Genomic DNA, 17117 nt, shown 5'->3' on the forward strand with positions numbered 1-17117 from the left:
GTCGAATATGACACCAAGGAAGAGTCATATTGGACTCAAAATGTTAACCGTTTCTCTCTCCACAGATGCTGCCAGACCTGCTGTGTTTTTCCAGCACTTTCTGATTTTACTCCTGTATTTTTGCTACCTTTACTTTCACTTCCATGTGTGTGCACACATACACATGCTTTTCAGCAGGAGTCACTGGATAGAAATGAAGAGAAGACGCTTTTAAGTTTCCACTCCTCCCTGACTCTGGACCGGGTGACTCTGCAGGCTGCAGCAGGATTGAACCCAATACCCTCTTGCCTGCATGGCTTACCCACTAAGATATCAGGAGACCTATCTTCATTGAGTTTTATGCATTTTTGTTTTGGCTGGGCCTCTGTAAAGTATCTTTTTTTTGCTTGTAGCTGGATACCAGGCAATTCTCAAGCTGTCAGGGTGACTTTATCTGACCTTTCCCCTCCCTTTACTGTTGGAGTAATGTATTTTACTTTTGCTTTGCCCTGTCAATCCAAGAAATCAGCTTTGCAATCTTTGTATTAATGCAGTGCACTTTGTGATGCATGTTTAGTGGATGTGAATGCACTTAGTTTTAGCTTGTGGGCAATACAGGTCTTTTGTTCCCTAACGTAATGGCATTGTCATCATTCTTAATCTAGGGAACATAGCTCATTTGGATTTTGGATAGAAACTGTTTCGACTCTGTTTTAAGACACATAGCTGTAGCTTAAGTTGAAGGCAAATTTAATGTTTCATTGACTGATGAAAACAAATATAATTTACTACACGTCTGCACAAATTACCACTAAAATAATTGTGGTGCACTAGTAACAATGTGTTGTCACGTGCACTTAGGTACTAAATTCCTATTTATTTCCCTTTTATCTTGAGTGAAGTCATGAAAATTTAATGCGCTTTTAAAATTCATAATCGACTATACAAAGGGTAATGTGCATCCGTTTAAGGGAGCAATTCGGTCTTGATCTTTTGACCCTAATAGATAGTTTGCACTTCACTCGATTTTATGTCGGCAGAACTGTTGAATTGAGTTGCTGCTTTACAGCTAATCACCTATAACGTGATGTTGCACGTGTTGGCATGACCAGATTGTGGCATATAAATTTACGAGCTTCCCCAGTGACCTAGTAGATTATGGCACAGCTTCATACAGTACTAAATGGTGTGGACCTTATGATTGTGGGTTTGATTCCAAGTGCTTTCTCATTAATTGTTCAGTGCTGGGCTCAGCACCTGGGGCAAGAAAGGATTTTAAAAAAAGCCATGACCTTGCTCAATTGTATATGGATATGAACTCTGGATGGTTAAAGGGTTAGTGCACCTATTTTGACCCAGGCACCAATAGCCTGTTGACATTCGCAGTTTAGGGACATTTGTAATCTAGGTTCATGCATGAGGAGTAGCCAGTTGAGCTACAGGTGCAGGTTGAACAAGCAGGCGTCAGCACCTACAACAAAGTAGGGAAAAAGCAGCAACAAAATATTTTTGCACTGTTTTAATATGTTGCTTCTTACCAATTTGAATTTTCTTTGCTTTAGGACATGCATTCAGCAGTGATTACACCATGCAGCCATTTCTTTCACTCGGCCTGTCTCAAGAAGTGGCTATATGTGCAGGAAACATGTCCATTATGCCACCAGCAGCTGAAATCTCAAGGACAGCAGGTTGGGGCAACACCAGTGCAAGGACCAGGAGAGCAATTGCCCCAAAATGAGAGAAGACCAATGCAAGAATTGGCAGGACAAAAGGATGGGCCTCCTGGTAATGATTCAAATCTAGCTCTCGGTTCTGAAGATGGCCCTGCAGGGCAAAATGAAGAGGGCCAGAAAGCTCTCAACACTGATTGCAGTTCTCATGGAGACCCAGGCACAGGTGAACATCCATGTGCACAAAATGGCTCTAATGTTGGCAAAATTGAGTTTCCACATCCAGCAGAACTTTGCGAGGATGAATATCAACAATTGTCTGCTCCACAGGAGAGTTTCGATAAACAATGCATGGAGGTGTTAAGTGCCCATGGAAGGGAATTGAATGAAGCAGATTGTCACCTTAACCTGCCGTGATACTGCAGCGTTGTTAAAGCCTTAAAATAATGGAGGCAATGGCTTCATATTTGAACTTGACAGCTTAAACAGGAAGTGAATTGAAATGTATTTACAGAGAAACAGAATGTAATGTTCTCACAAGCAGGTCTGGAGACATTTTGTAAGAAGGGATCGAGTGAATTTGTTGCCACATCATCTTTACAGTATTAGACACAGCCATGGCAAGACAGGGAGGATGTTTTTGCTAGATGTTTTGTAGGCATGAAATAATTAGATTGACTGATGTATTATATTTATATATAATTAGAAGCTTTAAGCATGGTTAGAGTCACATGCTACAAGCAGACTTTTTAAAAAAAAACAAATTAAAAATTTTTGTAGCTCTATATTCGGCAACTGTGATTGCACTGTCATAGTTTATGGTGCATTTCCAAAGTATTTAATGAGTACCTGATGAATGGTGCGTGAATAACTTTGGCTTGTACTTGCCTGCTCGATGAAGTAGACTGGAGCTTTTATGAACACTTTGTGATTCATTTCAAATTTTTGAAGGGTCATAAGTGGGATGAACTACAGGATACAGATAAGAGCAGAGTTGCACGATGAATATGGCACGTTTGACTTCTGAAACCTGAGGGGTACAGTGTTATTTTTAAGTTGACAGTTATGATTTGTGGAAATGATTACATTAACTTGTATGATGAAACAAAGCAAAAGAAAAAAGCCATTTTGTAGCTCTGATAGATTTTGCACAATTTTCTTTTTGGGAGGAGGGGAGATATTGGTGACATATTTTCTTAATTCATCATGGCTTATGTAGGTAGGCTCTCATTTAATATTACTTTACTATGTGCATTTGAACAGAAAAGGGAAACTCGCTTTTTTGCATCGAGTGAACCAGAGAATTGAGAGTCTTACTCTGTAGCTTTCAAAAATTGTGAACAATTTCCAAACAACCAGGCTGGCATTGAATAATAAATATGAGATCATGGATAGAATCATACTGACACAATTTCTCTGGGGCTTTATTTTGAGAATGTGTATGTCTGAATAAATATGTCAAGGTCATCAAGTGCATTATGACTGTTTTCTCTCCTCTTCAAAACACTGACTCCTCCTGGGGTAACATTGTATATGTCTGAGCTTTGACACTGAGCTATGGTGAGTATTCATCCATGGAATGCAATACATCTGAGCCTGATCTCACATCATCGGACATCCACATACGTACACTTTTCATCAGGGATGACTGGATAGTCATCAGGAGTGGGAACACTGACTAATTTTCATTTCTCCCCCATCCCGCACCACCTAACTTCCTAGCCTTAAATCCTACGGCCAATTTGTAGCACTGTAATTGATGTCCCAGTTGAGCCCAGCTAACTTGGCAGAAACCGGAAATTGAATCCAGAATGATTCTGGTGAGAAAATAACTTTGAATTTCAGTGGAATAAACAGCACTGTTTTTGTCCTTGAATTTGTCTTACTTTACTGCATTGACCATAAAAGCATCTCATCTGATACTTTAACTGTTCGTTGTAGAATTTTTCTTGGATTGGGCCATTTTACAGAATAAAATATTTGAGCACAGCTAACAGAAACTTGCTTGTATCAAAACCAGTAGAGCTTTGCTAACATGTACTGAGTGCACTAATGAATATGGCTTCAAATATTTCACCTTCATCAGTAAAATCTCACCATGGAAAATCAATGTTGATTGTATATATGCTTGTTTTATTTCAGTTCATTCAATCCTGTGTATTGACTGTATTTAAACATGTTTAACAACTGTGTCAAGTGCATGCGATGGGAGTCATGACACTCATTTAAACTAAGTTGAAAACTCCTGTCAAACCATGAAATCATCTTCAGGAAGGATTGTCCTTGTAGATAATTTCTGAAAGCTTGCTGTAATTTGGCAGTCAGATGAGAGGATCGTCAATGTTATACAATGGAATACCACTTTTGCAGCCAGTGTCCACACCAGGCACATCTTAGTTGCTAGCACTGATTAGATGCAGGTTGAAACTGTCTTGATCAGACCCGCTAAAGGGCATGCCATTATGTTATATTTTCAGTACCAACTGTCGCCTTAGTTTTTTTGCATGGGTCTGCAGATCCAGTTTAGAATTAGGAACCATTTTGTACTGGAGAGTTGTTCTCACTCGGAACCACTTTTCAGTTGTCCAAATAGATTTTATTTGAGTGTTACAGCTAGCGGAGATGGGGAGAATTTTGATCCTTACCCTAGAGTAGATTTGGACCCAGGTAAGTATGTGCCTCTTAGTTCCTTTTGAATGTAGAAGTTAATGGGATACCTGTATCAGGTGCACTATACTTTTTCTTCTGTTAACTTCACTAATGAGAACCTTTTTTGTGTGCTGAACTTCAGCTTTTTGTATTCTAGAAGAAAATCCATTGAAGTTGGTAGAGATCTGGGAGACACTGTGCCCTCTATAATTTAGAGGAGTTTGTTTACATATCTCTTACTTATCCTTTCTTGAGGGTTATGCTGTGGGATTAGGCTCCAGAAGTTCTGATGGGTATATATCCAAGTGGTTTTCTCCATGAGTCAGTTACAGCATAAACAGGCAAAAATTATAAGAAGATACAAGGAAGTGAGATTGGATGGCTATGATCTAGAACTAGCACTTGGACAGGTTTGAATTGTCAAACAGCTACCTTCTGTGCCCAAGATTTTGAAGCTAATTAGCTGCACCATGAGCCATAGTTAAGATGAGTTCCTTATGTTTTTGACTTTCAGTTGAGTTTTCAAAGATTCCTTCAACTATCAATTAGTCTATAAGTTGAATCAAATTCACAAAAATTCACCTGAGTCACCACACTTCAACACTACAGTAGTTACTTTCTCCTTTAATTTCAACCAACCCAAGATACATCTATCTGATATAGGTTTTGCTGTAGAATTTGAGATACTACCATGGCAAGATTTTGATGTGGTAAAGTATTGATTTGTCTTTAATGCTCCTGTAATTGTTGGAACTAACGATCCTACCTCTATGTAATTGTATGTAATTCTTTGATGGGAGGTTGTTTACACTGGCTGGAGAATCCAGAATACAATGTCAGGTATGGGGGTGCACAGGGGGCGATCATCTTGGATTGAGATGAGGAGAAATTTCTTCATTCAAAAGGTTGTGAACCTTTGGCATTCTGTACCCCAGAGGATTGTGAATGTTCCATCGTTAAATATATTTAAGGCTGAGATAGACGGACTTTCAGTGTCTCAGGAAATCGAGGGATATGGGGAGTGGTAAAGTGGAGTTGCAGCCCAAGATGCGCCGTGCTTATTTCGAATGGCAGAGCTGGATTGATGATGTGTATGGTGCCTTCCTGCTCCTAATTCTTGAGGAATTCTCCCAGTGGAGAAATCTTGTTTCAGTTGCTTGTAGTCCTGGTTTTGGACTGTTGGTCATTCTCCATGACTTGCCTTTGTTGACATTTAGCTGAAGAACTATATTGAAGACTGTGAGCATAATATGATGGCTAAGTGCTGCTTTCACAATTCCAGGATCCCAACACTCATAAGATTCCACTCATTCTAGAGATATCTGCATGATAGTATCACTGGATGCTCATGTGTGAACTTAATTTATCTTAGAAGTTTGGAATATTGTCAAGGGGGGAATTAGAGGTTTTCTGAAAATTCTTGAAATGTATCAGTAAATACCTCAAGCTGCTATTGAATACTGGGACACTGCATGCTTGACAAACTTCTTGTGTAGTCAACTGCAGAATAACTTTTACAGTTTGGAGTTAGGAATTTTCCAATAAATGTTTTTCCATCATAATCAGTATGGACAGAAAAATTAATTAAAACCAGGGTGTGAATGAGGGACGATTTGAAAGTCAGAGATGTGGTCTATATGCAGACTATCATTTAAATGTAGTTAAATCCCAAATGTAGATTTGGCAATGTTTAGATGGCCTCATCAACCTATTTTACATTTTAACAGGACCCATCTAGAGCAGCTAGAGAAATTCAGACGTTTTAAATGTAATAGAGCATAATCTTCTTCACAACTTATTTACTGTTTTATTTTTGGCAGCTGTTGTGGAAGTCCTTCACTTGGACAAAATCTGTTTTGTGTCAACAGCCATGTGGACAAGCACTGAGCTGTTCCGATAAGTGCTTAGCTTGATATGTGTTATCATTCAAGATCATTCATGTGAAATTAAAATGATATCGGCAAGGTGTTCTGACAATTTTGGGACAGGAATCGTCAACCATCTTTGAAAATGCATGATTAGAAATCCTGCTGACTTTTCTTCCCTGCTTATTTCTAGCTAATGGACAGCGAGGTCAATTGTAGTAGTCTGTTTGCTCCTCTAGGGTGTGCTCTTACACTATGATACGTTAATTAAATAGAAATATGCACTCAAGAACAGGCCAGGAACTTTTCTGATTTGTATGCCTTAGGACTAAACCACAACACATTTACCCAACTCATCAGGAAAGCTTTCTAACACTCTTATCCCATGCACAGGCTCCATAATCCAATTTTTGAGTATGAAATCACACTTTTGCCTAAAAGTTCTCATCAAACAATTCTGGTCCTAAATCACTTTTTTTGCTAGTTTTCTTCTATGATTTGATGAATTGCAATGAGCCATTCAAATATGGGAGACCTAATGAGGCCCCTGGATACTGGTCAGGAATGGGGAACGTTCGACCTTCACTTAACTCTGGTTCAAAAGTCAATTATAGTACTGCTATCATCATCCTGGTTAAGACCACTGACTTGCTGTGGACTGGGGATCAAACTTGGGAATGTCTTGGTCTGTATCCCATTTACTCATTGGATTATCTCACTATGCCATTGATTGGGCAAAGGGGAATTTTACACACTCTTGTCAGATTAGAAAGTTCCATTCAAACGTGTCCTTACCCCCAATTACTCAAATGCTGCCCTGGTATATATCAGGTAGGTAATCTGGTTGATCAATACCCATATACCAGAAAACACCACTTTTTCACTCTTTAGTTATTTAATATTATTCCTTTTTTATTTGCTATATTTGCACAACTGCAAAATGGACCTCTAGACATTATTCAAACATATAACTGATTCATTATTCTTTCTTGTAATTGATGTATACCTGGTTATGACAGCAGTTTGATAAAATTAATATTTTTAGAATTAATTTGTTCAGTTTAACATATTGTACATTTCAATTAAACCCATCATTCTGGCAAGTCTTATTTGTTGATGCACCTTTTGGAACATAGCCACAGTAAATTGAAAATAAGATATGTTGGTTCCACAGAACATACGTGAAAGCCATTGTGCATGAGAGGAAGTCAGGCACTATTTATCTTGTCAAAGAATCCCTTAAGAATCTGATGTACATGGTGCATATCATGGGAATACATTTTAAAATGAGAATGGGTCATAGTTGGGAAAGCCTTGGCTTTGAGCATGCAACAAATTTTATTATAGCCATGCAGAAAGAAAACATATTAACTCTGTGCACTGTAGACGATGGGTGAGAACAGCACTGGGCTCAACTGTACTGCCCTGTGTGTTTACATCACTCTGCTATTGTTGCATCAGCTCACACTTGACACACGTAAGCTACAGAAGGATTTCCTTTGCCTTTGGATCTATACCCCAATATGAATCTCCTGTTCCAAGGAAAGAGAGGAGAAATATTGAGTGAAGGAGAGAAAGAAATTATAAAATATGGACAGCTAGCTCAAAACAGTGAACCAATGTGCCTTGTCAGCATGTCTCTAATTGCTCACTGGCAGTGGTCAAATGGCTTATCAATTATCTGGGTGGCCTACAGAAGGTATTGTACATGTCATTGGTGTGGAATTGGTTACCATTTCATTTTACATTGGCCTGAATTATTTTTGCTGCGGTCTTCACGCCTAACTTGCTGAATCTCATTTCACATCTCTTTTTAAAGGTGTTTACTAGTGGAAAGTAAAACGTGATTATAGCTAATTAATGAACTTGGAAGACAAGCATTGTGAATTGCTTCTTTTCATTGAAGGTAAATTAACCATATGAGCTGGAAATTAGCTATGATGAATGATCAGAGAATTAATTTTTAAATTGGCTATAAAAATTATAGGAATTATAACTTTGTATTTGGAAATTGGTTCAACTTGTGTCCATTGTCAACTTTATCACACATGGTCTTCATTACAAGTAATTACAGTGATGTATTTAAATTTAAACTTGTTCCCCAACGTTCATCATCTGGCGTCCAATTGACTTTAAAATTAAGCAATTAAAATGGATGAATTAATCATTCAAGCTAAATGCATTTAATTTAATGTTAGCTGTTAAGCACAATGTTGTTAATGTAAACTCCATAGTATAATGGTAATTTTATATAATTTTATCTAAATATTTTATAATTAAAATATAATTTTAAGAAAACAATCTTGTTTTCAACCTGGAAGTATCCTCTTGAAGTACCATATTTTATGAAATAATCTGCATCTTGTAGGAAGATGTGTAAATATGGGATGGTGGGTAACTAAGTGAAATACAAGGCACTAATCCAATTTAAAGGGCCAGGTGAAGCTCAAGTGGTTTATATTTGTAGAATTCTGAAGTTTCATTATTTTTCCTAGGTTTTTCCCCTTTCTCTGGATACTGGCTCCTTCTTAGATGCAGCTCCATCTTCCCATGGAGCTTGGACCTTACCCAATTTTTTATTCTTTATTTACAACTATTGGCAGACTACTGTCTCATGAAAGGTGGCATACACAAACCCCTATCCTCATCCAACATCCAGGCGTGTACTTTGTAGCAGTGATTGCTGAAGGGGAAACCGTACCTGATGTTTCTCTCTCACTCCCTTCATAATTCAGCCGTGCTGATACTGATGATAGTACCCAAAGGTTTGCTCTACCTATCGTAAGCTAACTTGGCACAGACCAAACATTGAAGCTTTATGGCTATGCACCATACCATGGGGTGTGTTTTGTCACAAAGATCTCAAAGTAATATTGCTATAATATCAATTTGCAGGAATCTAATGTACTTGCTAAACAGTGAATTTCTATTCAATGTTATGATGATCCATTTATTTGACCTGGAAAACTTCTGACGCTGTTTGAAGTTAGAAATGCTGCATGATGATGGGGGCTAAGAGCATCACTGATTTTTGGATGTGAAACCTGAAGGCATGTTGAAATGAACCAGGTGTGTTTTTAACTGATAGATTATTGGAAATAATCTTTAATAAATTATAACACCCAAATCAACAAATGAGATTCATCTTGTGTTGCACTGCAGCTGTCTATAAAGAATATATAAATACATGAAATAAAAACACCATAGGTCAGAAGACCTGTGTTTTATCCAGATCTGTCCTGAGTTAGCTGTTCCTGACTGGGTTGAGAAAGGATGCAACAATTTATGGCATCACCTTGGTTAGAAAGGGAGTGCGGGAGTGAGAGAGAGAGGAAGGGACTGTGTCCCCTTCTCATTTCCAAATGTTCCCTAATGGAATGTGTGTGTGGATGTTGGATGAAACAAGATTGAGTTTGCATATTTGAAAAGCCTGTTTTAAAAAATTATCCAGACTCGCACATCAAACAAGGCCACTTGGATGAGTTAGTTGAGAAGCATGGGAGGAAATTGCCAGTGAGGAAAGATCAAATCACTGTCATTTTTTTCAAACCATAGATGAAAATTAGCTCTTTGGCATTAGTCTCTGATAGATCTAATTTTGCCAACATGGAATTACACTACTGTTAACACATGCCAAATAAAAGTAGGAGCATTTTATTTTACTACCCAGCTCACTTATCACCTTGCAATTCCTCTCCCCATTTAAAAATTAAGTAAGCATTATAGTGCCACCTCTTTTTTATATATAAAAAGTATAACGAGTTTAACATCTGTTACTGTTTACTTTGGAAAAGAAAGACTTGTATTTATATAGCACCTTATCAAGTCTTTGCAGTTTCACATATAGTAAGTCCCCATTTTAAGTCATTCCACTTTAACGTTGGTCAGTTAATAGGACCTGTATTCGTGTTTAGTGGCAGAAGTTTTGTTACAAACTTTTTTCAAGCTGGGTCTGACATAGGGTTGTGTGACCTGATTGCCACCATTTTGGAGCAGCCTCTGTTATTTTTTGATCCTCCGTCTTGCTGCCGACCCTCTGGCTCCTCTGTTGCTCCCTGATCCTCCCCCTCGCTGCTGACCCAAAGCTGTTCTTCCTGCCTGTGGTCATTCAACTCCAGAGCCCTTGCTCACATTGCGGGTTCAGGAGAGGTGAGGAGCAGGAGGTTCGGTGGTTGGAAGGGTCTACAGTGACTGGGAGGGTCAGGGAGCATGAGGTTCAGCGAACAGGATTGGCAGCGAGCGGGAGGTAAGTAGAAAGTTAGCGTATTTATTTTATATTTTTCATTTTTTTTATTTTAAAAGTTATTTTGTTTATTAATATAGGAATTTATCAATGAAAAGTATTTCAAATTATAGGGTATATATAATGTTTTAATTGGGTTTTTTCCTATTGAGAGGCCCTATAGTACCTAACTACAGCTTTTACATTAGTTTTAATGGGAAAATCTGATTCGCTTAAAGTAGTTTCACTTAGTTGCACCTTTCAGGAATGCAACTACAATTTAAGTGAGGACTTACAATATTTGGAAGGCCAGTCACTTTTAAGTTTAGAAAGCTATGGTATTCAGTTTTTCACAGAGCAAGATCCCAAAGTAACAGTGATGAATGACAAGTTTATCTTTTTAGCAATGTTAGCTGAGAGAAAAATGTAGGCTGAGGGGAATGTTCTCAAGGATACTAGGAGAACTCCATGTCCTTTTTGGAATAATGTAGGATTTTCAACATCATCTTGAATGGGCAAATGGGCCTCAATTTAACATTTCATCTGAAGGAGGGATTCTTCAATGAAGCAGCACTCTTAATGTAATTCACTCAAGAATTAACCATAAGGACTGAAGTATGAAGCGATGGGAGAAATGCTTCTTCGTTCAATAGTGGGCATGGACAGCAATGCTAGCTGTGAAACACAATTAGCATTGGTAAAGATGGTTCTTAATTTGGGATGGGTCAGCTTCAACTATGCCTAATGATTAATCATTTCTTGTTGGGATTAAGAACTCATCCAGGCTAATGCAGTCATCAGCATTCATCTTTTAAAATAGGTATTCCTAAACAGTCAACAAGAAAACTAAAGCTATTGACTGTCTTTCTTCTTTGACTTTTTAAAAATGGTAACAATGGTGGTACTCTTAACTACAAGCTGGTCAGAATCTAAATGTACTGTCAATGTGATACTCAGTTGTCATGATTTGATCCCTGGTCTGGGAAGTTGATTGGAGTAGTAGTATACAAACTGCAGCTGGTCTGTTTATCCCTAGTCTTGAAATCACTTTACCTGCAGGTACCTATTCCCATTTACTATCTCATGGTGTACACGTTCGGAAGAGTGTATTTGTGGATGTCAAATGAGGGTAGGATCAGTCTGTACCATGATGTTTATTAAGTTTAACATTTGCTGTCGTCTTAAACACAAGAAGGGGCATATTGGAGAGGTAAAGGGAAGCCATTTCTGTTCTTGAACCATGCCCTAGCATGAGTCACAATCTTCAAGAGAAGGAGGGGAAGAGGAGAAAATTGAAGGCGGACAAACAATTTGGCACCCTTCAACTTCAAATTCACCTGAATACTTGAAAATGAAGAATTCCCCAAGTACCTATTCCCATTTGCCTTTTAATGACCTCTGCTTTAAAGTGAACATTTGGATGAAGTTAGGGTAGAGTTCAATGATAATCACAGAATAGTTCTGGATAAGCAATACCATTCAGTCCATAGTAGTTAATTTACCCAGAAAGATTATTGTGCCCTTTTATTTCAGCATCTATTGTTTCTTCAGTCATTTAAGGTTTTGGCCTCCAGTATCTTAATACTTCTCGAGCATTCTCGAGTTTGGTTCCAAAATTGAACACTGTGTGCAGAAGAATTTCTTGACTTAAGTGCCAATTTTAAAAAAAATAGTTCTTACTAGTTTGGATCTATGCCCTGAGCAGTCCATGTTTATTTAGTATTTGCTCATTAGATAGTCCTTAAGACACCTGGATCAGCCTTGTGGTATTTGTCTGTGCTGTTTCCAGTTCTTGAGTGTTTTCCTTGTGCCTTTGTGACCAAAGCTAACCACAGTACTTAAAATGTGGTTTCACCACAGTGTTAAACTGTTTAGTCACTGCTTCCTCAGACTTGTATTCTACTGTTTTGACTATGTAGTTCAACGCTTTGTTGATTGCTCATCTGCATTGATTGGATTTGTTGAGTCAGATAAGACTTCTAGGTCTCTTTCAGCTTCCCTAAACAATTGCCCTGTTTGCCAATAGTCATTTTCAACACTCACATGAGAAATAACCTCTGGGGTGAGATCCTAGAAGGCTGCTGTTCCCTGTGGGACACTACTCCTCTGGACTAGAGAGGAGGAAATTAGAGAAAAAAAATTATAATGACATGATAAATGTGGAGATGTCAAAAATATTTGTAGTTGCCTTAAAACTTGTGGTATAAATGTCAAGACTCAGGACCTTATTAACTTTCCATATTTACCCCCCAGAAATCATGACCACAGAGTCAGCTGTGGCTTAGTTGATAGCACACTCACCCCTGGGTTAGAAGGTTGTGAGTTTAGGTCTTGCTCCAGGACTTGAATGCAACAGTCTAGACTGACACTCCACTGTAGTACTGAGGGAGTGCTACACTGCCTAAGTGCTGTCTTTCAGATGAGACATTAAACCAAGACCCTCTCTGCCCTGTCAGGTAAATGTTGTAAAAGATCCCATGGCACTGTTTTGAAGAAGAGCAGGGAGTTATCCATGGTGTCCTGGCTAATATTTATCATTCAATCAACATCACAAAAAAAATTTAGTCATTATGCATTGCTGTTTGTGGGAGCTTGCTGTGTGCAATTTGGTTGCTATGCTTCCTACATTATAACAGCGACTATGCTTCAAGAAGTACTTTATTGGCCATAAAGTGCTTTGAACCATCCAATAGTGGTGAAAGATGCTATATAAATGCAAGTCTTTTTATGATGCTCTATTGCATAATTCCTTTAGGGGGTGCAGTTTGATCAAAAATAATTAAAATATCTACATGGTTACAAAACCTACCAAATTGTGCTGCTAATTGCTCTCATTTATATAATATATGCATTTTGTCATGTTATTGATCTGTGATTTTTGATTGATTATGCCTTTAAGTTCAAGTTTCTTTGTTACTCTGGATTTTCAAAAAAACAAACTCTTGTAATAACTTAGTTCCAGACAAGAAATGGATTGATAATCAGTAATGAAGTGTCCAGTTTATTCTGTTGCACTGGTTGTTGATTTACTGCAGGTGTCATCATTATCTCTTAAAACAGATGAAATGGATCGAGCATGGAGTCTGCCATGTTACAGCAAAAATAGTGTCAGTGAAAAGAACAGACACACTAAATCCACAGTAAAAATTATAAACAAGGAGCTGATAGATGAACTGCAATCTAATGTTCAAATACCATTATAAGCCTGTTTGGGTTTGCGTTCACATTTTAAGGCATCATTGGAACCATTTGAGATTATTCCCGTGTAATCAACCCCCATATCTATTATTATCTGCATATTGTGACGTCTTTTGTATCCCATCATTTTCTTGTCGGTTGTCCTGTCGATTTTCTTTCCCTCCTTTTGCGAAGGTATTGACTGTTACCTGGTTGTATTTCCACAGCTAACTTGCAACCTAATTGACTATTCTTGATGTGTGAACTGTATAAGCAAATAGGAAGATTGTCAGGACAGATGATGGGCCTCACAGATGCTATCGTTATGCAGTGCCCACACGTGAGCAGTTTCCAGCAATAGTCTTGAAAGTGATCAAGGGTGGGGATTCTTTTCCACCTGGCTATATGTAGGGGCTGCTGAGATTAATTGTAATGACCTTGATACTGTCTCAGGTGAGCTTAGCTGATGGCACAGAACAGAGATCTATGAGATAAAAACAAAAAACTACTGCGGATGCTGGAAATCCAAAACAAAAACAAAAACAGAATGACCTGGAAAAACTCAGCAAGTCTGGCAGCATCGGTGGAGAAGTGAAGAGTTGACGTTTCGAGTCCAATGACCCTTCAACAGAACTATGAGAGATCTATGAGTGTTTCTTTTACTAGACAGTGCTTTACCCCTGAATCACTTAAGGTGTCTGCTGCAATAGGGGGACACCATATGATTATTCTTAATAAATTGTTTTCTTTAGAACATAGCTTGTCTCATGCTAGGCATTTTAATCATTTTTCGAGTAGGTTAGGAAGGAGCCGTATGCAAAACCACAGATAACTTGCATTTATATAGCACCTTTGATATAATAAATGGAATTACAGATTTGTTGGAAGGGGAAGTTTGTTTATCAGCCTTAGGCCTGTATCTGTTTTGATGATACTGACCCTAAAGCATTAGTTTGTGTCAGTAGTTTGCCACTAATGAGGCACAGTTCACTCTTTAATCTGCCTGTATTTGGGTAATGTTTCACCAGTGGTGTTTCACACTTGTTGCTCTTCCGTAGGAATTACCTCCCCAACAGTATAGTGAACACACCCTCACAACTCAAACAGTCACATAGTCACTTAACTGAACTCTGCCACCTCACCAGCAGTCAGTCACTCATGTGTAAGTCTGGACTGTGAATGTCAGCAGGTCATTCAACTATAAAGGGTATTTATAAGCTGGTCCATACCTCCTCTTCCAATATCCATTAGCATTTGCTGATTATTTGTGAGGAATGAGGGATTTTTCCCAATCTTTACTGAAGCCTGTGTGGAATTCCTATAGTGCTATAAGGTTGAGGTTTCCCTCTGTTACACTATCATAGCCTTCAGTCATTAGACCCCCCGCTGTCAAAACCTCTTCACTGCTATCCCTCTTTGAACCTTCTTCAAAACTTACCTCTTCAACCTTGGCTTTCAACCATGTCCCTGGGTTGCCTCCTGCTTGATGCTCTTCAGAGTTTTATTCCCTGAAAAATACTCCTCCTTCAGTTACTGTGCCCTAAAAGGGCACTGATGACCATGGACTTCCATTGGATTGGTCCATGATTATGCTTGGCAAAGTACTGCAGTGGTTTGCCATTGCCTTCTGCAGTATGGCTGACCAGGAAACTCTCCTGCTCTTATTGCCTGCCGTCGGGCATATTCAAAGGATTTACAAGCTGATAATCAATCTGTTTGGCCACATTTGGTTTCCATGGCCATCAAGTTCTGAAGAGGAACCTGAGCCAAGAGCTTCTGGCCCAGAGGTAGGGATGCTACCCACTGCGCCACAAGACCTCCAATGAAAAATACTATCGGAGAGAAGAGCAATACTTCTTCAAAAATACTACATTGATTTAAATTGTTCATAGGGATAAAGCCTTGGGACATTTTGCTTTGGATGATTTAGTTACACACATTTAACCAATAGATGAAAAAGTAAACATCTTTGAATAAATGAAAATAAAAATTAGATTCCTTTAAATACATTGCGAACTGACTGTGACAGGTTTAATTGCGTACGTTACAAGATCTTCTCTCCATTCCTCACGTTGACCACTTAGTTTTATGCTATCATGCTTATTCATAACTGCATCATGACTTATGTCTTATAGCTGGGAAAATTGTAATGGGAATTGCTATCTTATGCATTCTTATGGTTATGGGAGCAACAAGAAAACAGTACTAGTCTTTCTGGTAGGCAAACAAATGATAGATGTGATCTTAGTCAAGAGCAGTTAGCTAACTTCAACCAATTTAAGATAAAATTTAAAATAGAAATAGAATGCAATAGAGATTTTTAACATTAGTAAGGCAGTGGTTCAGGGGATGAGGAATGAACCCAGCATAAGTTAGCATTTACTGGTGTGGTGGGTGAGCACAGAGCAAATGGGATATATTCCGTTGAAAATTAGCTAGAGACCTGAGCTTTTAGCATACTAGGAATGGCTACATTGGGAAAAATAGTTGTCTTAAGAGGTATTATTATAAGTGTGTAAAAATCTTCCAAGGAATGGATAAATTGGATACTCTGTATTAGCTCTGAGAGACATGGATTTACGCTTAGATGAGTAAAAGTGAATAGAAGTTTACAGCTTGAGGCAGAGGGTGGCGTCCCCAAAGGAGACAGTTATACAATATTCACTGTTCATGTGCGTCATAGAGGGGCAAGAAGTGATCCTTGCCTCATGGATTATGGGTGACCCAGATACTAGTTTTGTCGAGTGTTGGAATTGGCTGTAGGTTGTATTGGTTTCCATTATGTAACAATTTTTAAAAAAATGTTGGGTTTCTAAATACTGTTTCCTGGTACAGCATGCACTGAGGTGGAGATATTTAATCTGTTCTGGATTCACAAATAGATGGGAGTGGTTGTCCGCATTCAATTAGAATGTTGCACGGTAATGTGTTTTTAATCAGCAATGAGAGCAAACTGGTTATGAACATTGGAAATTCTATTGGAAGGAATGGAACACTTTTGCTGTATTAGTATTGTATATAATGGGACTGATTAGGTCATGGTTTGCTTTTGGAGCGCTTAGTGCCACAATGGAAAGTACAGCAAAGAAAAAAATCATTTTGGACTACCAGGCCTTCCCTGCACTTCCGCAACAGAAGTACACCGTTCACTACCTATATCTCTCAACAGATTGTTCTTTAAAATTACCGCGATCATTAACCTCAATAACTTCCCGGGCCTATATATTCCAAGCATTTACTGATTTATCCATTCATATTTCCCCCTCTGAGCTTCAACGTCCCATTGCCATTTTACTGTCATTCTCAATGCGATTGGAAACAATTTCTAGGAATTTATCTTGGGATCGCCTTGAAGATCCCCACTCAGTCTTAGCTTCTCTCGTCTCTCGTCGTGGCTCATGTGCTTGATACCGGGCTTCAGTTTGTTCCCCTTTGTTGTCTCCTGTCCAATACCTGTGATTTGGCAAGCAAAACACCATTGTTTGTATAAACCTTGTAGCACACACTGTTCTTTGCGCACTCTTTCAATACGGTATGTTATTTGTCTCATTTACC

The 17117-nt window shown here is 38.5% G+C and overlaps 1 protein-coding gene across 1 annotated transcript in view; it reads left to right on the top strand.

The window, feature by feature from the left end:
- rnf145a (ring finger protein 145a) overlaps positions 1-3116 on the top strand; it is a 108021-nt gene extending 104905 nt beyond the window's left edge. Inside the window, exon 10 of the mRNA XM_078550516.1 lies at positions 1542-3116. Coding sequence (XP_078406642.1) covers positions 1542-2066 — 525 coding nt within the window. The 3' untranslated portion in view covers positions 2067-3116. The remainder of the gene's footprint in view (positions 1-1541) is intronic.
- Positions 3117-17117: the final 14001 nt, after the last annotated feature.

Source organism: Cetorhinus maximus, chromosome 10 (genome assembly GCF_964194155.1).
Source record: "Cetorhinus maximus chromosome 10, sCetMax3.hap1.1, whole genome shotgun sequence".
NCBI lineage: Eukaryota > Metazoa > Chordata > Chondrichthyes > Lamniformes > Cetorhinidae > Cetorhinus > Cetorhinus maximus.